This window comes from Chiloscyllium punctatum, chromosome 16 (genome assembly GCF_047496795.1).
Source record: "Chiloscyllium punctatum isolate Juve2018m chromosome 16, sChiPun1.3, whole genome shotgun sequence".
In the NCBI taxonomy this organism is placed as follows: Eukaryota; Metazoa; Chordata; class Chondrichthyes; order Orectolobiformes; family Hemiscylliidae; genus Chiloscyllium; species Chiloscyllium punctatum.
The window spans coordinates 21,771,586-21,795,347 of record NC_092754.1 but is presented as its reverse complement, the minus strand read 5'-3'; the positions used below and the strand labels follow the sequence as shown (position 1 = coordinate 21,795,347).

Sequence of the window (23,762 nt, the reverse complement as noted above, 5' to 3'; positions counted from 1 at the left end):
GACAGACCCTCAGATTAGCCAACACCAGTTGTCCCAACTTTTGATGGAAGCAAACACAGCAGGTATGTTACAGAATCATTAGACTCCATGGTACAAAGGTCACTTGGCCTTACTGTACCTCTTCGAGCTTTCAGGATGTCAGAAAACCTGAGACTAGAACAGGCAGCACATGAGACCCCACAGCAGGTCTGAGGAAGATGAGTCAATGTTTCTTATATGGCCATCTGGGCTACAAAGGGAGGTTGTAGTGGATTCCTTTCCATCGAAAAATTCAAGAGCAAACGCCCACAATACAGAACACCATGAGGCTGATAAAGGGAAGATAGGAGACCTGATAAATCAGGAAGTGGTGATTCAGTGCCAGTAAACTTGAGTTTGAAAAGCCTGTAGTTTGGAGGAGAAAAGGCAAAAGAGTTTGGGCGGTAAAGATTTCCTGGGAATGAATATAGTTGGAGACAAGATGTCGAGTCTTGGTTTTAATGCAGTGAACCCTGACTAGACTTTGTCAAATTTTTTAAAAGGCTCTTCTTCTGACTGGGCCAGAACTGCTCAAAGGTTACACCTCATACATTAACCTTTCTTTCTCTCTTAGACACAATACATTTGTCACCGTTTGGAGAATTCACACTAGCACCATATGCTGCCCAGCACCCCTAGTGACACCACAATGTAAATCAAAATGAAACCAAGCTTCTCCCCCTCTCCACTGCCTGCCCACCCCCAAGCATTTTGGCTTTATGGATTGTCCATAAGTTCTTTTAAGATAAGAAAAAAAAAATTCTTGTTGAAGATGACGAATCACAATTTATTCACTTGGTAAAATGTTCACCTGAGTGAAGACAAATTTCTCAGGAGGTTGGTAAATGGGGAACTGCATGTAGTGAGGCTGGCCCCTAAGTCCACAAGAAAAAACAGCTAGCTGCTAGCCAAATGAAAGCATTGAAGGTGATGGTAGTTGTGGAGACTAAAGGGCAGGTTTGACACAGGGCTCATCCGTCTCGATCTATTTGCTGACTGGCGCTGTGCTGGTTATGATCTTTGATATGTTCCTGCTGAGCATACCTGCACAGTGGAAAGTTGGAGCTGACCCGTGTTTGACTGGACAACAGAATCTGAGTGGGAGGACAGTGTGTTCCAGGCTTGCTTCAGATTGGCACTCGTTTCGGTACCGTTAAAGGAGCCATCAGGCAGACTCCTGCTGAGGAAACAGGAGGGGAAATAGTAACTAACTAAAACATTTGTGGGAAACAAAATCACTTTCACTGAACAAAAAACAGTGAGGGAGCAAGAATAAAATGTAGTTTTTGGCTGATTAAACAATTACACAATGAATTGTAGCCCAGTATAATAAATATCTTGACTGTGGTTAGAGCCATTGACATGCAACTAAAGTAATATAATTAATATTTTGTTACAATCTACAATCAATTTGTCTGTACTTTAAGCACAAATCTATTCCAGTTTGTTTCTGTATTTTTGTTTCAGATCTGTCACAGAATCCTGAGTCACTCTTTGCTGGTCTAAAGTCATTCACATCCACAATTTATATACTCCCTGTTAGCCCTGCCTGTTCCTCAAGGTCCTGTCTTAATTTAGTCTACAGTTGCATATCTTCCTGCAAACCCTTCAGTATTTGCAAAACTGGCTACATACACATGTGAATCCACATAGTAGGTATCAACAACCTCTTAAACTCTGAATAATCCCTCGGCCAAACTTGGTCCTACTCTCACCTACCAATCACACATGTCCTTTCTAGCAGGGCATGCTTGTGGGTTCCAATACCTCCTTCTTAATCTGGAGTCATGCTTTTGGCAAATACCCATCTGAGATTTTGGTGCTTTCTTTAACCCATTACAGCAAGCATTTATCCATTAAGCCAGAGAGTCACTATAATTATTCATGGTTTACATACTCTACGTTGTCCACCTGTCAACAGGAAGGGAAGTATCTTAACAATTCACCACATTGTTTATGACTTTATTGGTGTTACAGTCACTGTGGAAGCCTGGAGTTTGAATCAGACACACAAACTCTGGTGGACTATTTCAAGATCAAAGATCATCTCCTTCCTTCCTCAGCTTAGTTTCCCTTTTAAATATTTGTATTTAATAGTGAGGGTTGGTGACATAACTGAGTAACTGAACCTGAGAGTTCCAGACTGAGTTTACCAATTGGTGCTCAGTAACATTTATCTGCTGTCACAGAGAATCTATCCCATCTCTGCTGCCTCCTCAAGATAGTAAAAGGCTAACTCCAAACTTTTGTCTCCTGGCCATTATGATATTTATTTCGGCCAACTTTCCTTCCCCTAAAGCTCTGTTGGACTTGATTGTGAAAGAATTGCAATGGGTACTCTATAAAGTGCCCATTCTTCATATTTTCATTGAGTCTTCAAATTTATTAAGTCTCCTCCATCACCTTCTCTCTGAGGCTGAAGGGCTCCTTGCAGGTTCTACAGGGAACAATGAGCCTGATCACCACAAGAAATGTACACCTTCTACACAGCCTTCTTGAACCTTACAATGGCCTTTGATGCTTTTAACCAAGTGATTACAGAATGTCCTCCTCCATTTTGGCTGCCCCAGCACCCCAAAAACAAAAACCCAATGGAGTGGAGCTAATCTAGAGAATAAATAGCTGGAAAGTTACTGAAATACTACCTTTACAGCTGTTTCTTGGTATCACATGGAGTGAATAGAATTGGCTGAAACCTGATGTCTGTAATGCTGGGGACCACTGGAGGAGGCCAAGATGGATCATCCACTTGGCACCTCTGGCTAACGTTTCAACTTTATTGTCTAACATTGATGGGCTGGACTCCCCATTATTGGGAATGGGGATATTTGTAGAGTCTCTTCCTCCTGAAGTGAGTTGTTTAATTGTCCTCTACCAGTCATGACTGGAAATGGGTGGACTGCAAAGTCCATTGGAATCACTTAGCTCTGTCTATCTTATGCTGCTTATGCTATTTGGCATGTAAATAGTCTTGTTTGGTAGCTTCACCATGTTGACACCTCATTTTTAGGTATGTCTGGTGTTGTTCCTGGCATGCCCTCCTACAGTCTCTGATGAAGCAGGGTTAATCCCCTGACTGGATAATAATGAATGAGTGGGGGATATGCCAGGCCATGAAGTTGCAGATTGTGCTGGAATACAATTCTGCTGCTGTTGATGGTCCACGGTGCCTCATGGATGCCCAGTCTTGAGTTACTAGATCTGTCCAAAATCTATCTCATTCAGTACAGTAATAATATCACACAACATGATGGCATGTACGCTCAAAGTGAGAATGGGACTTTGTCTCCACAAGGACAGTGTCGTGGTCACTCTTACGAATACTGTGATGGACAGATGCATTTGTGGCAACTATATTGTTGAGGAAGAGGTCAAGTATGTTTCATAATTACCTCCTGTCTATTTGAAAAGGCTTTGAGTAACAAGCTCATTTGAGTCACAGTTATGGAAAACATACTTTGATATACAGTCATAGAGATGTAACAGCACGGAAACAGACCCTTCAGTCCAACTTGTCCGTGCCAACCATATATCTTAAATTAAACTAGTCCCATTTGCCAGCTCTTGGTCCATATTCCTCCAAACCCTTCCTATTCATATACCCATCCTGATACCTTTTAAATGTTGTAAATGTACCAGCCTGTACCATTTCTTCTGGCAGCTCATTCCATACATGTACCACCTTCTCTATGTGAACATGTTGCCCATTTGTATCTTTCCCCTGTCACCCTAAACCTATGCTCTCTAGTTCTGGATTCCCCCTCCCCAGGGAAAATATCTTGTCTATTTATCCCATCCATGCCCCTCATGATTTTATAAACCTCTATAAGGTCAGCCTCCGACGCTCCAGGGAAAACAGCCCCAGCCTGTTCAGCCTCTCCCTATAGATACAAAGAACAAAAAGATTTTGAAAATAACTTACCTTTCCCTTTCCCTAGTTTCAAGCTTTTCGTGTCATGTATATTGGAACATGTGCAGCATGATGAGGGGGAAGTGACTTGCCACCCACTTGCTGTGTTTCCGACTTGTGTGAATTTTCTCTTAAATGGTAAATGGTAAATGAAGCAAAAGAAACCTAAATTTCTGCCCTGCCTTAATCATCAGCAGATGCTGCCCTCTGCTGCTCGGACAGCAAAATGGCAACAGTGGAAAAAAAAATGGACAAAATAAAATTCACTGCAGTGGTTAACACATTCAGAAGCAAAACATTTAAAAGAACTGCACCGAACGAACAGATCTCAATGTTGACACAACTAGGAATTGGCCTCAATGCTATTGAAAACAATATTGACAATGACAGGCAGTACTTGGGCCATATTAATGCTAAATTATGACATCTACTTCTATTAACCATCAATATGTACCTGAAACTGTGGTGTCTTTGGAACCATAAATGGTAACAGTATTCAATGCCCTGGGTCTTTCTTTCACTATTACCAGTACCACTGAAGGAGACGATGATGAAAAAATATTGGTTAAGGAAAAAAACTGCTGTAAACACCGGATAAGTTTTCAGTAGACTTAGGCCATTCAACTCATTAATTCAGTGTTGATTCTTTAATGGAGAAACAAAAGACTACTCCCACCTAACTGTCTTCCCATAACCATGTGTTTTCTGTTTCACTTTTCCTTCCCTGTAAATAGTTGCATGTTTCAGCATTTTGAATTTCTCCTAACCTCTCTCCTCAGTCTCTTCTGTGGCACTTCTAAACTGATGACTGCCCATTACTGACTCTCCAACCAATGGAAGCAATCAAACAGTTTTTAAAGCACAGAGGGAGGCCATTCAAACCGTTGTGTCCTTGTCTGCTCTCTGTAAGAACAACGTAGCTGGTCTCACTCTCCTGCCCTTTCCTCATGGCCCTGCAATTTTGATTTTGCCTTCAGGTTCTGAGCCAACTGTTTTTTTAAAAAGTCACAATTGAATCTCCCTCCACTCTTTGAGGGGTGCAAAACAAATCATAACCATTTTCTGTGTCGCAAAAAAATCTTTTCCCATTCACTACTTTTAAGATCCTTCACAATTTTGAAATCCTTTATTCAATCCCTTCGGGGCCCTTTTATTTCAAGTTTCTCAATTCCCATTCCAGGTATTAACCTGCAGACGAGCAGCGTGTTCTCTGAGGCTTTAGTGTCCTGTCAATAATGCGCTATTAAGTTGGCACATACTTGAATTGTGCTTTGACCATTGCCTTGTAAATCACTTGTTAACTTCAATGAAATCTTTTCTTTCTAAGTCCATTTTCTTTCTCCTTGCAGGCGATGAAACATTTCATGATATTTTTAGGGAATTTTCCCATATGGCATCCAACAATCCTGAGAAACTCAACAGGAGAAGTTTTCATGTCAGCCATTCCTGCAGGTAGCTGGAGAAATTGCTCCTCCAACCTATGACCAGCTTTTCCCAAGACTTGTGTGCTGCTCTCCAGCTGACTGCAACTGTCACTCCGTTCAGAAATGTCCAAGGCCCCGAGGATACAGAAGGATAAATTCCAGGGCTCCAAGTGGGACCAAGAGCACGTGACAATTCTGATATTTATTACCAGAAGCACTAGAAGTTGTAGTTTTCAGATGTAAGTGAAAGACCATGTTTTTAGCTGGACATGCCCTGTACCTGCCCACATTCCTGGTTGACATATATGTGATTTAAACTGAGCCACAGAGAACTTCTGGTTCAATTCACGCTGAACTGGCTTCACCAAAATGTTAGTGGCACATTGTTTTTGGCCAGGAAGGGGAAAAGGCTTCTCTTTCTCCACACTAACAAAGAGATCCTGCTGGTCAGTGGAAACAATAATACAGTTTCTTTTAATATAAAATTCTTTTGTGGGATGTGGATGTTATTTCACATCTCTAATTGCAATTAATAAAGTGGCGGTGAGCTGCCTTCTTAAACTACTGCATTCCATGAGGTATAGCAACCACAGTGTTTTAGGAAGCCTGATTTCTCAACCACGGTGAAAGTACAGATATATAGTTTCAAATCAGGATAATGCATGACTTGGAGGGGTCTTGCTGGTGGTGGTGTTCCTGTGCATCTACTGCCCTTGTCTTTCAAGCTGGTAGAAGTTGTGGGTTTGGCAGAACCTGTCAATGAAGAGATGGTAGATCACTTGGCTCTGACACCTCTCCAGAGCCAAAGCTCATTGTCTGGACTCACCTGTGAAGGATGCCTATTTGAGTGAGGTAGATGATCGAGCCTCACCAGTTATGACAGACGATTGCAGAGGCAGCAGATTAGGAGATGAGCGGAGAAAATTGAAGGCATTTCTGTTCTAATTTAAGGCTGACACAATAACCCAGTATTGTGGATGTTGGAGAACTGTGGTTTCTCCCACCCATAGCCAAAACCCCATCCCAATCCAAGGTGCGCAGTGAAGATTTGCCTAAGTAAAATATTTCATTATGCGAAGTTGTTTATATGTATCAGTAATTTTATATAATTCTCTTTTTTGGTGTTTATTGCATTGACTCTAATGTAAAAGTGCGTGATATCTAGATTGACCATTGTACACAGGATTGATGCATATAGAGGCCATCCATTTTAAATGTGGTTAACATATCAAGCTACCTCCAGTTGTACTAACTTTCTTCTTCCCAAATAAAAATTCACCCATTTCATTGAGAAGATTCCACCTCAGTTGTCTTCCATTAGAGAATTTAAGATATTTCTGACACTTAAAATTTAAAAACAAACTCCTCTAGCCTTGTAGGTGACTACTTAGGACCATAAATATAATCCCTGATCCCATGGTGCATAAGCTGACATCAGCCACCTGCAAATGGACTCAGCACCTTTGCAATAATGAAGAGAAAAATCTCATTGGGATCTTTCATTCCTGATTAACCTTTCCAGTGAATCCCACCACAAGATTAGTTCAGATGAGAACAGGGTTGGGTTTTATCGTGATGCCCTGCATGAGTGAGCAATCATTCCACAAAGGAACAATGGTTAAACTGGATGCAGTCTCAGCAGATTGCTGGTAGAGCTTAATAAATCACGACCCTCACACAGACAGGGATAAAGGAACAGGGAGAGGAGGAAGGGAGGAAGCTTTGTTTTTCATGCATAAATTGTTGCTCAGCACCTTCTGACAGAATTGTCACTTGTAGTTTTCTAAATGAAATACTATTTATTAAAACCTCATATTTTAAGGGGCTAGAATTTCTTAGATTTTTAAAATCCTTTTGAAGCATGCATTTATGTACAGTATGTGCTTTGGTGTGATATAAAAAATATTGAAAATGCAGATTATACAGGTATGGTCTGCAGAGCTTGCCATTTTTAAAATCCAACCTTGTACATAAAAATTAGAAAATAGCAAGTAATATATCAATCATGTTTATTTTTATGGACATCTTGTAAACACCAGCATAGATATGTCAGGCCATAGCCAGTTTCTGTGTTATAAGATCCTATGTCATTCTATGTAAAAATTGATTTATACACAACATTGCAATATGTACAGAGAAACAATGCAAATATTCTTTAATATTAAAATTGATTGGTTGCGAAACATTGCAGTGTTGACAGTTTCTTATGTATGTGACTGAGAGCTGCCAGTTGCTGTAAAATAAATTCTAACTAGCAGGTGAGGCCTCTTCCTTTCCCACTGAAATGAATATTTAGATTTTCTCCTTGTGAAGAAATGGGAGGACAACTTCACAGATTGAGTGCTTATGACTTAAAATTCCAGGCAAGTCTACAAAAAGCATAGAGCAGCTGGACTCTGGATGTCGCTATTTGGCGTTGACCCCAGATTTGTCAGTGGAATCATTGTCAAATTCCAACTGGGGCTGTGGTAGTGAGAATGTTTTCCTGCCTCTTTCTGAACACTCTGGACTTTTCTGAGGCTATTTCATTTCCCTTAGTTCAGTAGGATGGTGAATAAAATTTAAGCCAGGAATTCCAATATTTCTATTCCAAGAACATGTTTGAATACATCTTGCAGAATTGCTCATTCCCAAACAGATATTTATGATGATTCAAATTATTATATTAAATGGGCATTAGAATGTGTTAACTTTAGTCTGTACATCAACTTTCCCTCTGTTATCATTTTTCCCTAATAATGTTTCCCTTTTTTGTACTCTGCGGAGTATTTCTTTACACAAAACATAGAGTCTAGAGTCATAGAGATGTACAGCACAGAAACAGATCCTTCAGTCCAACCCGTCCAGATATCCCAACCCAATCTAGTCCCACCTGCCAGCACCTGGCCCATATCCCCCCAAACTCTTCCTATTCATATACCCATCCAACTGCCTCTTAAGTGTTGCAATTGTACCAGCCTCCACAACTTCCTCTGGCAGCTCATTCCATACCCGTACCACCTTCTGCGTGAAAAAGTTTGGAATCTGAGATAAATGGAATTTGCTGGCTCAATATATTATGGATTATGGAGTCAAGACAAGGAGATAGAGTTTGGATAGTAAATGGTAGAACTGTTGGAGGCAGTGAAGGCATCCTTTGGGTGAAGTATTATGTAGGATAGCATGAAGTTATTCACTTTGATATTAAGAATAGAAAGCAAAATCATTTTTAAAATCTTGAAACTTCTAAATGTTAATAGAGATTTGGATGTATGTGTACAAAGATTGCAGTAAGTTTGAATGCATGTACACCAAGTAATGAAGAAGGCAATTGGCATATTGATTGAAATCAACATTGCAAAGGAAAGTAAAAGCATTAGGAATTTTTTTCTACAATTACATAACGGTTTGGTTAACAACTCTTAAGTACTCTGAGAAGTCTTAGTTGCGATATCACAGGCAAGATATATTTGCAGTGGATGACGTACAACAAAGGTTTACGAGATTTCTTTCTTGGGAACGAGGTCATCCTATGCCGAAAGGCTGAGTGAATTGGCCTTAGCTCTCTGGAATTCATAGAATGAGAGGTGATCTATTTGAAATACTCAAGATTGTGAAGGGGCTTCACAGGATAGACAACAAGAAGTTCTTTCCACTGGCTGGGAAATCTAGAATATTGGAGTACAGTCTCAATATAAAGGGTCCATTATTTAGGACTAAGATGAGAATAAATTTCTTTTCTTGGATGGTTGTGAATCTTCAGACAGTTGTGGGTGCTCCAACACTGAATGTATTTAAGGTTTGGAGACACAAGGATTTAGGTATTTTGTGGGATCAAGAGATATGGTGAGATGGAAGGAAATGGAATTACAACAGATCAGCTGTGATTGTTTTGAATGGTAGAGTAGGCTTGAGGGTCTGTATGGTCTAATCCTGCTCCTTTATCTTATATTTTTATGTTGTCTGAGTTCTAGCATCTGCAGTGCTGTCCATTCTGTTTCTTTAGCTCTCTCCTTTCCAAGGCTGAATATTTCCACTACAGTCATTCCTATCCTTGTCTTCAGCCCGACGTCACAGTCATAGAGATGTACAGCATGGAAACAGACCCTTCAGTCCAACTCATCCATGCGACAAGATATCCCAACGTAATCTAATACCACTTGCCAGCACCTGGCCCATATCCCTCCAAACCCTTCCTATTCATCTACTCATCCTGGTGCCTTTTAAATATTGCAATTGTACCAGCTCCACCACTTCCTCTAGCAGCTCATTTCATACAAGCACCATTCTCTGTGTGAAAAGGTTGCCCCTTAGGTCCCTTTTATATCTTTCCCCTATCACCCTAAACCTATGCCCTCTAGTTCTGGACTCCCCCAGAAAAAAAGACCTTGCCTATTTACCTTATCCATGCCCCTCATGATTTTATAAACCTCTATAAGGTCACCCTCAGACTCCAAAGGTCCAGGGAAAACAGCCCCAGCCTGTTCAACCTCTCCCTATAGCTCAAATCCTGACACAGGCAACATCCCTGTAAATCTTTTCTGAACCCTTTCAAGTTTCATTACATCCTGGAGACCAGAATTGTATGCAATATTCCAACAGTGGCCTAACCAACATCCTGAACAGCCACAACATGACCTCCCAACTCCTATACGTAATACTCTGTCCAATAAAGGAAAGCATACCAAACATCTTCTTCACGATCCTATCTACCTGTGGCTACTTTCAAGGAGCTATGAACCTGCACTGCAAGGTCTCTTTGTTCAGCAACACTCGCTAGGACCTTACCATTAAGTGTATAAGTCCTGCTAAGATACTGAGATAATTTTTACTGCATTTTCAAATTCTGGTCTGCTTTATCATTTCCTCATCACAACAATTTACACTACAGGAGAAAATGGTGCTGATTGTTTGCAAGTCAATAATTGGCCAAGGCTTACTGTAGAGAAAGTGGTGGGAAACTATAGGCTCCCATGTACGAAGGCCATATGGTTTAAACAATTGCTTAAATTCAAATTGCTTAAATGGGAGAGGTTTAGGATTTTGACAGTGAAGGAATGGTCATATAGTTGCAATCCAGGATGGTTTGAGGTCCAGATGGGAACTTGAAGGTGGTAGTGTTCCTGTGAATCTGCTACATTCATCCTGTAGGGTTGCAGCGGTCATGGCTTGGAGAAGCCATTGCAAGTTGTCACTGAGTGCATTATTTAGATGTCTGATTGTACTATTCTCTCAAAAGTCTTTTTACTGTTGTTGCCTTCTAAATCCGTACTCATTTTCTTTCTATTTGAACATCACTGATCATAGCACTGAGATATATTTTAGTAAAACCAAAAATTACATTCTTCATGCCTGTGACTATAGTAATTTTAAAAAATCTTTTCCAACCTATCAGTGGCATACCTTGACATCATTAACCACTCTCTGGGTCCTCTCCCATCTATCTGGCTCCATTCTTAGTTATCCAGTTGAAGCAAATCACCTGCACCTGTATTACTTCTAATCCCATAGCGTGACTTTTGGAGTCAGTGATTTTTCTTTGACCCCTTCCCCCTACTCTTAATTTTCCAACATTGCCCAAAGCAACATTATCTTAAACTGTCGAGTTCCATTTGTACAGGAATGGCATCTGACACTCATTATTTCTCAGGTCCCTTTGAATATTTGATTTCTCACTGCTTACCTGACCTGCAGTATTGGATGAATAGAAATTAAACATTGGGAAGACCGAAGACCAAAGACCTTTGTCTTTTTCTTCCAATACAAACTTTACATCTTAGCCACAGACTCCATACCACTGACTCCCTGACCACTGTCTCTGGTTGAGCCAGACTGCTCTGCAACCTTAGCAGCCTACTGGACTGGATCAACCACATATCGCCTTCATCACCAAAAATGCCTACTTCTATCCACTTTACATCTGCGAGGGGAAGCTGATAGTACAGTGGCAATGTAATTAGATTAATAATCCCTCTGGACTAAGTTAACTTGCCAGGGACATAGGTTCAAAACCCAGCCAGCAATTAATTAAACTCTAATTAATGACATTTAAATTCAAAGAATAGACTGGAATTAAAAATTGATCCCAGTAATGCTGACCATGAATCAGGTTGACCCTTAACCATTCTCTAAATTGCTGGAACAAGGTTATCTATTCATCAGCAATTAGGGAATGGTTACAAAATACTGACTTTACCTGTGATGCATATACTCCAATATAAAATCATCTGCTCCAACTCACATCCATGCTCCTTACCTCTACATCTGGCCATTTGAATGCTATTGTAGCTGCTCTTCCTCCTTTCACCTTCAGCAAATCTGAAGCATTTCAAAATTCTGCTGCCACTACCCTAAGCTGTACCAAGTCCCTTTACATCACCCATTGTTGGGCAATGCTTCAATTTTAAAATTCTCACCTGGTTTTCAAATGATTCAATGGTCTTATCCCTCTTCATCTCTGTGACATCATTCAGCTGCTCAAAATTTTGTTTTTAGAAATTAATTTACAGGATGAGGGGATCACTGGCTAAGCCTTAATTTATTGCACATCCCTAATTACAACTTGACAAATCATGGGTGAGCTGTCTTTTTGAACTACTGCAATTCATATGGTGTAGGTTCACTGATAATTCTGTTTGGAATTGAATTCCAGGATTTTGAGCCAGTGACAGTAAAGGAAAGTCAGTTTAGTTCTTAATCATGATGACTCCTTCTCTTGGGAGGCAACTTAAAGTGGCTATGTACCCATATTATCTGCTGTCTTTGCCCTTCAATGTAATGAGGGGAGAATTTGGAAGGTACTGTCTAAGGTGAGTTATAGCACCTTGCAGAATTTGGAAGGTACTGTCTAAGGTGAGTTATAGCACCTTGCAGAATTTGGAAGGTACTGTCTAAGGTGAGTTATAGCACCTTGCAGATGGTACACAATAGTGCTACAATTGTGGTGGAAGGAGGAAATGTTGAAGGTTATGGGTGGGGTGGTAATCAAGCAGGCGGCTACGCCCTGGACAGTATCATACATTCCATCACATTCTGGAATTAAACCTTGCTGATGATGGGCAATCTTGAGGAGTTAGGTGAATTACTCACCACAGAACTCTCAGCCTCTGAATTGTTATTGTAACTACAGTACTCATATTGTCAGTCAAGTTCAGTTTCTGGCCAATGCTAACTCCCAGAATTGATGGTGGGGGAATTCATTGAATGTAATGCTAGCAAACATCAAGGGGCAATGGTTGGATTCTCTCTTTTTGAAAATGGTCATTGCCAGGCATTGAGTGGCACAAATGTCACACGCCAGCCCAAGCCTGGATATTGTCGAAGTCTTACTGTATTTGAACATGGACTGTTTCCGTATCTGAGGCATCACAAAAGGAGCTGAACATTGAGCAATCATTCCCACTTCTGACCTTATGATAGAGAGGTCACTGTTGAAGCAGCTGATGATGACTGGGCCTAGGACATTACCCTGAGGAATGCCTGCAGTGAAGTCCTGGGCCTGAGATGATTGATCTTCAACTGCCACAAGCATCTTCCTTCTCTGTGCTCCTTTAATCCTACTCTCATGTACAGCCCCAAGCTACCGTACCTTCAGCTGTTGCATACTCTCCATAAACCCTTCTCTCTCTTTAAGACATTCCTAAAACTTATTTCAGCTGAGCTTTTGGCTACCTTTCCTAAATTCTCCTCATGGTGTGGGGGGGGGGGGGGGGGGAAGAGAATATATCAAATTTTGATTGCAAGTATTCATGTCAAGCACCTTGCGTCAGTTTGATGCTTTGAAAGCATTAACTATATGTAAGTCATTGTCGATACGATGAAAACCTCATTTAAGATCTAACTCCTCAATGTTTAAACTTATCAGTGAGACTTGAGCTTTCTCACACAGTTGACCAGATTTCCTCCTCACACAAAGGCAATATGAATAATTAGACTATGGTCTAAAAGAAGGCTTCACACAGCTATTCTTCAAAACATTTTGTTTCGCTTTATATAGAACACAGCTGTTGTTTCCAGTGTCATTCAGATTTTCCATGGTATCGTTTCACAAATATCTTTGGTGCCTGCCAGCCTTCTGGTGGTTTCTTCAGTCCAGCCTTCTTCCAGATTCGTTTCAAATCCCTCTCAAACTTTATCTGTGAAACACATGGTCATAAAATTAGGTCCCAAACTCAAGAATAGAGAAGTGTAATTTAGTCACTGCTACTTGCTCCCCAGAGGGTTGAAAGGGACAAGAAATATGTAAGGTTACTTTTAATCTTCATTTTAAAAATTTCACCGTATACAGAGGATCCTCGATTATCTTAAGGCTACAGGCAAGGAGTATTTTGTTCTGTTAATCAAATGCTGGATAACATAGCTTAGCCATGCATCAGGACCGCACAATCTTGTTCGGATAATCGAATCGCAGATAATCGAGGTACCTCTGGAGATGGACACAATACATGTATGCTTTACTTAAACTTATTTTCCAAAGGTATGCAATACTCCCTGATACTTACAGGGAAAATACAACATATGGCTTGATACTGAGCCATGCAGGTAAGGACAAGAATGTTTGAAATTCAAATGGTAATATGGACTAAATTAGCTGACCTTGGGCAGGAAAAATAGCTAGCTTTCAGAAAGGGAGGCACAGGATGAGGAAGATCACCTATTGTTCATATTGGTGATTGCTATCTTGTGGCTCATTGTGCTAAGTGTATGTGCGTATAACAGATGAGCACAAGATTGAGGTAAGCTATGGTGTCTTCCTCATCTCATTCACAAACCTTCAAATAGCCATTCACATTCTCAGTTGTATGACATATGAAGAATAGCCAACTATCTAAAATGCTGGAGGTAATGGCTGATCTTGAAACTGAGAGAGAAGATCAGTCAGGATTTTACTGAGGTCACAGGTTTTACTGGTTAAAGAGTTGAATCTAATTCTGCTCTTACTCCTTTTCACATCTGTTGGCATGAGGTAAGAGGAAAATGTAAAGGAGCTGGAACTTAATTGTAAATTCATGTTAACATTTATCAAGAGATTTCACATGTTACAGTAAATATATACAGCTCAACACTTGATTCAGTAGTTGAGTGGTGTAGTAATATCCTTTAGTTCATTATTGGTATGACTAGTCGGGCAAGAGAGGAAATAGCTGAGGCCCTGACAGATATCTTTGTGGCATCCTTAAATACAGGTGAGGTGCTGGAGGACTGGAGGGTTGTTCATGTTGTACAAGAAGGGTAGTAGGGATATTCCGGTTAACTACAGACCAGGGAGCCTCATGCCAGTGGTGGGAACGTTGCTGGAGAAGGTACTGAGGGATAGGATCTATTTATATTTAGAAAAGAATGCGCTTATCAGTGATAGGCAACATGGTGTTGTGCAGGGGAGATCGTGCCTTACCAACTTAATAGAGTTCTTCGAGGAAGAGGCCAAGTTGATAGATGAAGGAAGGGCTGTTGATGTCATAATCATGGACTTTAGTAAGGCGTTTGATAAGGTTCCCCATGGTAGACTAATGGAGAAAGTGAAGTCAAATGGTGTGCAGGGTGTTCCTCAAAATGGAGAAAGGTGACCAGTGGTGTTCCACAGGGGTCAGTGTTGGGGCCACTGTTGTTTGTGATATACATAAATGATTTGGAAGAAGGCATTGTTGGTATGATCAGCAAGTTTGCAGATAACATGAAGATTGGTGGAGTAGCAGAAAGCATAAGCATAAGGTCAGAGAATACAGGAGGATATAGCTAGACTGGAGAGTTGGGCGGAAAAGTGGCAGATGGTTTTCAATCCTGACAAATGTGAGGTGATGCATTTAGGCAAGACTAATTCTAGAGCGAATTATACAATGAACGGAAGAGCCTTGGGAAAAGTTGATGGGCAGAGAGATCTGCGAGTGAAGGTCCATTGTACCCTGAAGATTGCTGCACGGGTGGATACAGTGGTCAAGAAGGCATATGGTATGCTTGCCTTCATTGGACAGGGTATTGAGTATAAGAGCTGGCAAATCAAGTTAAAAGTTGTACAAGACATTGGTTTGGCTGCATTTAGAATACTGTGTACAGTTCTGGTCGCCACATTACCAAAAGGATGTGTACGCTTTGGAGAGGGTGCAGAGAAGGTTTATGAGGATGTTGCCTGGTATGGAAGGTGCTAGTTATGAAGAGAGGTTGAGTAGGTTAGGTTTATTTTCATTAGGAAAAAGGAGATTGAGGGGGGACCTGATTGAGGTTTACAAGATCATGAAGGGTATAGACAGGGTGGATAAAGACAAGCTTTTTCCCAGGGTGAAGGATTCAATAACGAGAGGTCACGCTTTTAAGGTGAGAGGTGGAAAGTGTAAGGGGGATACACACAGCAAGTACTTCACACAGAGGGTGGTGGGTGTTTGGAACATGTTGCCAGCAGAGGTGGTAGAGCCGGTAGAGGCAGGCACGGTAGATTCATTTAAGATGCGTCTGGACAGATGCATGAGTAGGTGGGGAGCAGAGGGATCCAGATGTTAAGGAATTGGGCGACAGGTTTAGACAGTACATTTGGATCGGCTCAGACTTGGAGGGCCAAAGGGCCTGTTCCTGGGCTGTAAATTTTCTTTGTTCTTCTTTGTTCTATACAAAATGTGGAACCATCACTCACGAATGATATTCAAAATGTTTGCTTAAAAGTGTCATTTAAACAAAATTTGCCTGGGAGGCTTATAAACAAAGTTCAGATATGCAAAACTATCATGACACTAACTTACTTGCCGTCTTCGTCTACGGTTTTCTTTGATTCGTCTGCGTAAAAACTTGGTACGTTTTAATAACTTTTTGTACTTGTGCCTATTCATTTTTCTCCTGCGAATTTTCAGTACATTTTTACACTGGATTTCATCTTTATTGCAGTTCATCACTTCTCCATTCTCATCAAATGGTAAAGGTTCCTCAGCTGAAGGACAGTCATACTGCTGAGAAGAATGTTGGATACTTATCCCAATACTTTGCTCATTGTTTTGATCCAACCCCGGTACATGGTATTTAATTGTTAGCCAACCTTCTAATGGACTAATGGACAATTTCCGTGGAGTCAGAAACTCCTCCAGCTCATTATCTAGTGTGCACCAACGTTGTGGTTTCAGATTAGTTTGATGAGGCCGTGTGTAGCAATTCCTCGATAATGCTTTGCAATGTTGAACGGCAGAACCAAGGACAGGCAGATCAACTAGAAATGAAAGAACAGAGCTTCTATAAAATGCAACCCCTATTTCAACCTATCAATTTTTTTTGCAAAAATAACAGAAACAAATGAACACATTTCAAGTCCCAAGTAGGATAAAGAGACACTGAATAATTCCCTGCTGCACTGATCAAGAGCACGTTATGGCCAAGATGCAGCAATATTAGCGCCAATGTATTTTTTTTCTTTTGTCCAAGCACAAGAGCAACAATGCAAGAAAATTAGGTAAAATATTCTGAGGAAGCCAAAAGACTTAAGCATCTTGTATTTTTATTTATTTTTATGACCCAATTAATTAAGCTACGTGACAATTAATTGAGCAATCCTGCTCAGAGCACAGACTGGTCATTTTATGAAACCTTTAAAGTAGACAGATCTTTTGCTAATCTCATCGGCAGATTGGGTGACTTTGCCTATTCTGTTCTGTAAACACTTTCAAAGTTTTGCCTAATCCTCTGAGTAAATTCTGGCTAATTGACATTGCAATAAAATGTGAATATTCTTCAGTAGTTCTGATGAAATCGTACTGCACTCAAAATGTTAGGTTAGTTTCTCTCTCCACAGATGTTGTGAGACCTGTGTTTCTTCAGCGTTTGTTTCAGATTTCCAGAATCTGCAGTATTTTATTCTAATTGCAATAAAATGTCACAGGATGACAAAGAAAAATGTCTTTTGTTGCCCCCAAAAAGCAGACAAAATCTCTGGAATTTCTTAATGTTTCAGTGATTGAACTTTCTTAGTTAATAAACTATTTATACAGAAAAAGGCTGCATATATTCATACATTGCCTAATGTACTACTTCATGAATTGTTGAGTTCAATTATAGTATGTCTGCCAGCCAGTGAGGCAGTTATTTGCCTGCCCAAGATTTTCAATGTATATTCTCAAATTTACATGATATATCTGCTTAAAATATTTCTTTAAAGGCAAAATAAAGTTTAATTTGTTCATTACACCAATACCATTAATAAAAGCTTTCACAAACTAATAGCTTACATATTTCTCAAAAGTTAAATGCAAGGAAAATTGACAACCCAATTGTAATGTAAATGGAACTTCAAAATAAATGCACATATTGAACACTGAATTTCAATATTACCTGTCAGAGTTCAAAAGGTTATTGATAATTTCAAATGCTGACCTGGAATTCTTGAGAGATTTTGTTAGTTATTGGTTATTAAATTAATATATTTAATTGTAAAATGACTAATAGTCACAAACATAAGAAAGAAATAATGAAAGAACTTGTGAAGAGTCCATGGAATTGTACTATTCATCCCCATCTTTGCCTGTGCCTTTTATTTTCCGATAAATAGCCCTAATGACATTTACTTATCCTACACCCTTTATCCAACCATTCAATCTAATTTTGAATAATGACATGATTTCCAATAGGTTTTCCAACATGGTTTAATGCATAGCACTCTCAAAACCAAGTCAGAAGTTTGCAAGTTCAGAGTCTTGTGAATAAGTTCAGAGACTGACCACCAGGCAAATAACAAAAATAAAACCTGAGAAAAGGTTTCATTCTGGGATTTGACTTGTTCAATATAACTATTAGCTGGGATCATAATAATAGGAATGTTACCACAAGACTAGATGTTAACATGCCTCATCCTCAAGGGAGCTTCACGGAACAATATGCTCATGTAATCCAGAGGTCCAGGATGCTCTGGGGACATGGATTCAAATTCCATTAAAGAAATTAGTGAATTTCAATTCAATTTCATAAAGTCTGGAATTAACACTAATCTCAGTAATGGCAATGATAATTGATTAGTAATAAATTTTATAAAAACTCAAAAGGTCTGAACAGATTATGTCTGCTGGAAGTGTGGTTGCGAATCCTATCAGATTACATGGATAGCAGCAGTTAGAGGCAATGAGGAATTTACAGGAGCTAGTGGGTGTGATGGTTGGCGATGTCAGGATGGTAGTAAAACTGCAGATATAGTCGTGTAGATGCGTTACCTCTAGGAAAGGTAGGAGAGATAGACAGGTAGTGCAGGAGTCTCCTGTGGCTACCCCTCTTCTCAAACAAGTATGCTGTTTTGGAAAATTTAGGGGTCATGGACTCTCAGGGGAATGTAGCAGTGATAGCCAAGTTTCTGGTACCGAGACTGGCTCTAATGTAACGGGGATTATGTCAGGTTCCAAATGATCAATTGTGATAGAGGACTCGCTAGTCAGAGGCACAGACAGACATTTCTGCGGCCAACAAGACATCAGAATAGTGTGTTGCTTCCCAGGAGTCAGGGTCAAGGATGTCTTGGAGAGAATGTAGAATATTCTCAAAGGAGAGACTGACCAGCAGGAGGTTGTTGTATATTGAAACTAAATAGCATACGAACAGGACCATGTTCTGAGGAAAGAACATAGGAAATTAGGCAGGACATTAAAAAGTAGGCCCTCAAGGATAATAATATCTGGATTACTCCAAGCACCACATGCTAGTCAGAGTAGGAATAGAAGGATAGAGCAGATGAATCAGTGGCTGAGGAGCTGGTGCACAGGAAAAGGTTACACATTTTTCAATCATTAAAACCTCTTTTGGGGTAGAGATGGCCTGTATAAGAAGGACGATGAATTCAGGGCATGGTAGGGAACACGGAAGTGGGATATTATAGCTATTACAGGGACATGGCTCAGGGTTGGACAGGACTGGCAGATAAATATTTCAGGGTAGATATACTATAGGAAGGGTAGAAAAGGGGCAAGAGAGGAGGGGGAGGAGGACATTACGGCTGTACATAGGGAGAAGTTACCAGACAGTATATCGTAAGGGGTTATTTGGGTGGAATAGAGAAATAAGAAAGAGATGGTCACCTTTCTGGGATTGACTTCCAATAGTCAGCCGGAAATCTAGAAGCAAGTTTGCAAGGAGATCTCAGTTATCTGTGAGAATAACAGGGGGATAATAGTAGAGGATTTTAATTGTCCAAACATTGACTGGGACTGCCATAATCTTAAAACGCATAAAGGTGGATAGATCCCCAGGACCTAATCAGGTGTACCCTAGAACTTTATGGGATGCTAGGGAAGTGATCACTGGGCCCCTTGCCTAGATATTTGTATTATTGATAGTCATGGGTGAGGTGCCAGAAGATTGGAGATCAGCTAGTCTGGTGCCATTATTTAAGAAAGATTGTAAGGAAAAGCCAGGGAAATACAGACTGGTGAGCCTGACACCAATGGCAGGCAAGTTGTTGGAGAGGATTCTGAGGGACAGGATTTACATGTATTTGGAAAGGCAAGGACAGACTAGGGATTGTCAACATGGCTTTGTGCATGGGAAATCATGTCTCATGAACTTGATTTAGTTTTTTTTAAAGGAGTGACAAAGAGGATTGACAAAGGCAGAGCAGTGGGTGTGATCTATGTGAACTTCAGTAAGGTGTTCGACAAGGTTCCTCATGGTAGACTGGTTAGCAAGGTTAAATCACATGGAACACGAAGAACTAGCCACTTGGATACAAAGCTAGCTCAAAAGTAAGTGACAGAGGGTGCTGATGGTGGAGGACTTCAGACTGAAGGCCTGTGACCAGCGATACGCCAAAGACTGGTGCTGGGTCCACTGCTTGATGTCATTTATAGAAATGATTTGGATATAAATATAGGAGTTATGGTTAGTAAGTTCACAGATGACACCAAAATTGGCAGTGTAGTGGGCAGCAAAGAAGAGTTACCTCAGAGCAAACAGGATCTTGATCCGTTGGGCTGAAGAGTGTAGGTGGAGTTGAGTCTAAATGTGAGGTGTTACATTTTGACAGGGAAAATCAGGGTAGGGTTTAAACACTTAATTGTAAAGTCCTGGGGAATGCTGCTGAACAAAGAGACCTTGCAGTGCAAGCTCATAGTTCCTTGAAAGTGGAGTCACAGGTAAATAGGGTAGTTGGCAGTGTTTGGTACACTTGCCTTTATTGGGCAGTGTATGGAGTGTAGGAGTTGGGAGGTCATGTTGCAGTGTATAAGACATAGTTAGGCCACTTTTGGAATACTGCATTCAATTCTGATATCCTTGCTATAGGAAGGATGTTGTCAAACTTGAAAGAGTTCAGAAAAAAATTACAAAGATGTTGCCAGGGTTGGAGGGTTTGAGCTACAGATACAGGCTGAATAGGCTCAGGCTAATTTCTGTAGAACATCAGGAGCTGAGGGGTGACCTTATATAAAAGTTTACAAAATCACAAGGGGCATGGATAGAGTGACTAGTCAAGGTCTTTTCCCCAGGGTAGGGGAGTCCAAACCTACAGGGCATAGGTTTAAGGTGAGAGGAGAAAGAAGGGATCTGAGGGGCAACTTTTTCTTGCATAGAGTGGTGCATTGTATGGAATGAACTGCCCGAGGAAGTGCTGGAGGCTGGAACAATTATAACACTTAAAAAGATGGGTATATGAGTAGGAAGGGTTAAGAGGGATATGGGCCAAATGCTGGCAAATGAGACAGATGAATTTAGGATATCTAGCCAGTATGGACAAATTGGACTGAAGGGCCTGTTTCCATGATACATATCTCTACGACTTTATGACTAAGTCACAGTGGGCTCAAAATGTTAACTCTATTTCTCTCTCCACAAATACTGCCAGACCTGCTGGGTTTCTCCAGCATTTTCTCTGATATAAAAACTCATCCAGTTTACAAGTGCCGTTTATGTAGGGAAATCTGCCATTTTCAGGGTCCACACTACATGTGACTCCATACTCATAGTAATGTGGTTAACTCTTAACTGGCCTCTCAAATGGCCCAGTGAGCTACTCTGTTCAATGGTAATAAGGAATTACCAATGAATCCATATTGCTGACATCCAATGAAAGAACATTGGAATACTTTCAGGATATCAGAAATTAGCCTAGAACCAAACCTTCAGTTCTGCATTCTATTTTTTGCTGTCACTGCTCCTTACATGAACTTACACAAATAAATTAGCAGCAATGTCAGGCATTCAGACCCTGAGCTTTCTCTGCCATTCATAATATCATGGCTGATCTGTTTGTGTTTTGAAATCCATGTTCCCATTCACTCCTATAATCTTTGAGGCCTTTGCTTATCAAAAATCTATGTACTTCTGGCCTTTAAAAACGTTAAATGATCTTACCTCCACCATGCCTTGAAGCAGAGAATTTCAAACACACACAACTCTCAGAAAAAAACTTAACTTTAGCTCTGTCTTGAAAATGTAAACTTCTTGTTCTGGAGTCACCCACAAGAGAAAACATCATTTCCACATAGAATCATAGAGATGTACAGCACGAAAACAGACCCTTCAGTCCAAATTGTCCATGCTGACCAGAAATCCCAACCCAATCTAGTCCCACTTGCCAGCACCTGGCCCATATCCCTCCAAACCCTTCTTATTCATATACCCAACCAGATGCATTTTAAATGTTGCAATTGAACTAGCCTCCACCACTTCCTCCGGCAGCTCATTCCATACACGTACAGCCCTCTGTGAAAAAGTTGCCTTTTAGGTCTCTTATATGTTTCCCCTCTCACCCTAAACCAATGCCCTCTAGTTCTGGACTCCCCCACCCCAGGGAAAAGACTTCGTCTATTTATCCTATCCGTGCCTCTATAAGGTCACCCCTCAGCCTTCGACGCTCCAGGGAAAACAGCCCCAGCCTATTCAGCCTTTCCCAACAGCTCAAATCCTCCAACCCTGGGAATATCCTTTGCCCTGTCAAGACTGTTCCAGTTGGTTTCCCTGCCTTTTCAAAATGTTTTTCACCCCTTTCATTCTGTATCACCTGAGAGACAACACCCATTAGAAACAGGCCATACTCAAGTATAAGTGAAATGGGCCAAAGGCAGATATATAGAGGTAGGTAGTTTTTTTAGATTAGATTACAGTGTGGAAACAGGCCCTTCGGTCCAACAAGTCCACACTGCCCCGCCGAAGCGCAACCCACCCATACCCCTACATCTACCCCTCACCTGACCTGCACATCTTTGAACTGTGGGAGGAAACCGGAGCACCTGGAGGAAACCCACGCAGACACGGGGAGAAAGTGCAAACTCCACACAGTCAGTCGCCTGAGGCGGGAATTGAACACGGGTCTCTGGCGCTGTGAGGCAGCAGTGCTAACCACTGTGCCACCGTGCCGCCCACAATTTTTAATTTAGTAGAACAGCCATGATCTCATAATGGCGGAACAGGCTTGAGTGGCTGAATGACCTACTCCTGTCCCAATGTTTCAAAATCTTTAAAGAAAGAGCTGGAACGTGCATTTTTTTTTTGGCACAGAGATGACGGAGACAGAAAATTGGGTGAATGTTGAAAGATGATGGATAAGAGGGGGAGAATGGAGCACTGAGATTAAGTGCCCATTGTGGGTGTCCTTGTTTCTGTGGTTGTCACACTGGCTTGCCTCTGAGCAGAAATGTCTCCGACCCTTCATCTTACCCGGCAGTCTGGCTGCTTTCACAAGCTGCAGAGCGAACCTTGACAGAAACATTCTACTAACTCATTCAGGAACAAGTGTGGCAAACCTCCAGTCGTGTCTGAAAGCAGAAATGTGGTCTGCAGTTAGTGCCAGTGTGTCCCCAAAACATCAAACACGGGGGGGGGGGAAGGGTGAAGGGGCACGATCGAGAATGAGCAACGACTTAAAACCGGCGGATAAATCAAGACATAAATGACCTGCGGATATTCCCGGTGACCGCGGCGCGCTCTCCGGTAACCCAGTCTAGAATATTCCGTACTTCCGGTAACAGCGGAGGAAATCCTTCCCCCCGGCGCCGGAGCCCTAACAACGGTTCCACCGCACAAAGGGGCCGCCAATTGGGACAATTCCTGATCTTGTATTTTTTTTACACAAAAACGACCATGATTGGAAACAAAATACCGACAACCGAGGTCAAACAGATCTTACTGGTTCAGAAAAATCACGTGGAAAAAGGTAGGTTGGAATTGGAGCAGAGATTCCCTCATGGATGAAGGTGTAGACCTCCAAATGCCTTGGCCCAGGCTATCACCATCATGGAGATCTCTGGTTCAACTCTCAAATCCTCCAGAGGGCTGTCATAACGCTTCTGAACTGGTTAATTTAAAATATCCAATAGCATAATGGCGCAGGAAAACATTCAGCCCCTCAAGTCCACCTGGAGCAATCCAGTCAATCCAATTCATCACTTTATTACAGGAAGCCAATAAATTTATTTCCCTCTGGTGTCCATCCAAATTCCTTTTAAAATCAACTTTGTCTCTTCTTCCACCAGCCTCATTAGCAA

General features: G+C 41.0%; 1 protein-coding gene across 1 annotated transcript; it reads right to left on the bottom strand.

The window, feature by feature from the left end:
• Positions 1-13,295: 13,295 nt before the first annotated feature.
• On the bottom strand, positions 13,296-23,307 carry aurkaip1 (aurora kinase A interacting protein 1). The gene is made up of 4 exons (XM_072586471.1): positions 23,173-23,307; positions 22,936-23,033; positions 16,062-16,519; positions 13,296-13,466 (listed from the first exon to the last, which is right to left on the bottom strand). The coding sequence occupies exons 2-4, from the start codon at positions 22,985-22,987 to the stop codon at positions 13,350-13,352; spliced, it is 627 nt and encodes a 208-aa protein (XP_072442572.1). The 5' UTR covers positions 22,988-23,033; positions 23,173-23,307; the 3' UTR covers positions 13,296-13,349.
• Between the last annotated feature and the right edge of the window lie 455 nt (positions 23,308-23,762).

What these genes read in the sequence shown, in the direction of transcription:
- aurkaip1 (XM_072586471.1), bottom strand. Translation starts at nt 22,987, where the DNA reads ATGTTTCTGTCAAGGTTCGCTCTGCAGCTTGTGAAAGCAGCCAGACTG. An exon ending in GAAAGCAGCCAGACTGCCGG is followed by an intron (nt 16,520 to 22,935) that starts GTAAGATGAAGG and finishes TTTCATTTCTAG; the next exon opens with TTGATCTGCCTGTCCTTGGT. An exon ending in ACCGTAGACGAAGACGGCAA is followed by an intron (nt 13,467 to 16,061) that starts GTAAGTTAGTGT and finishes TGTGTTTCACAG; the next exon opens with ATAAAGTTTGAGAGGGATTT.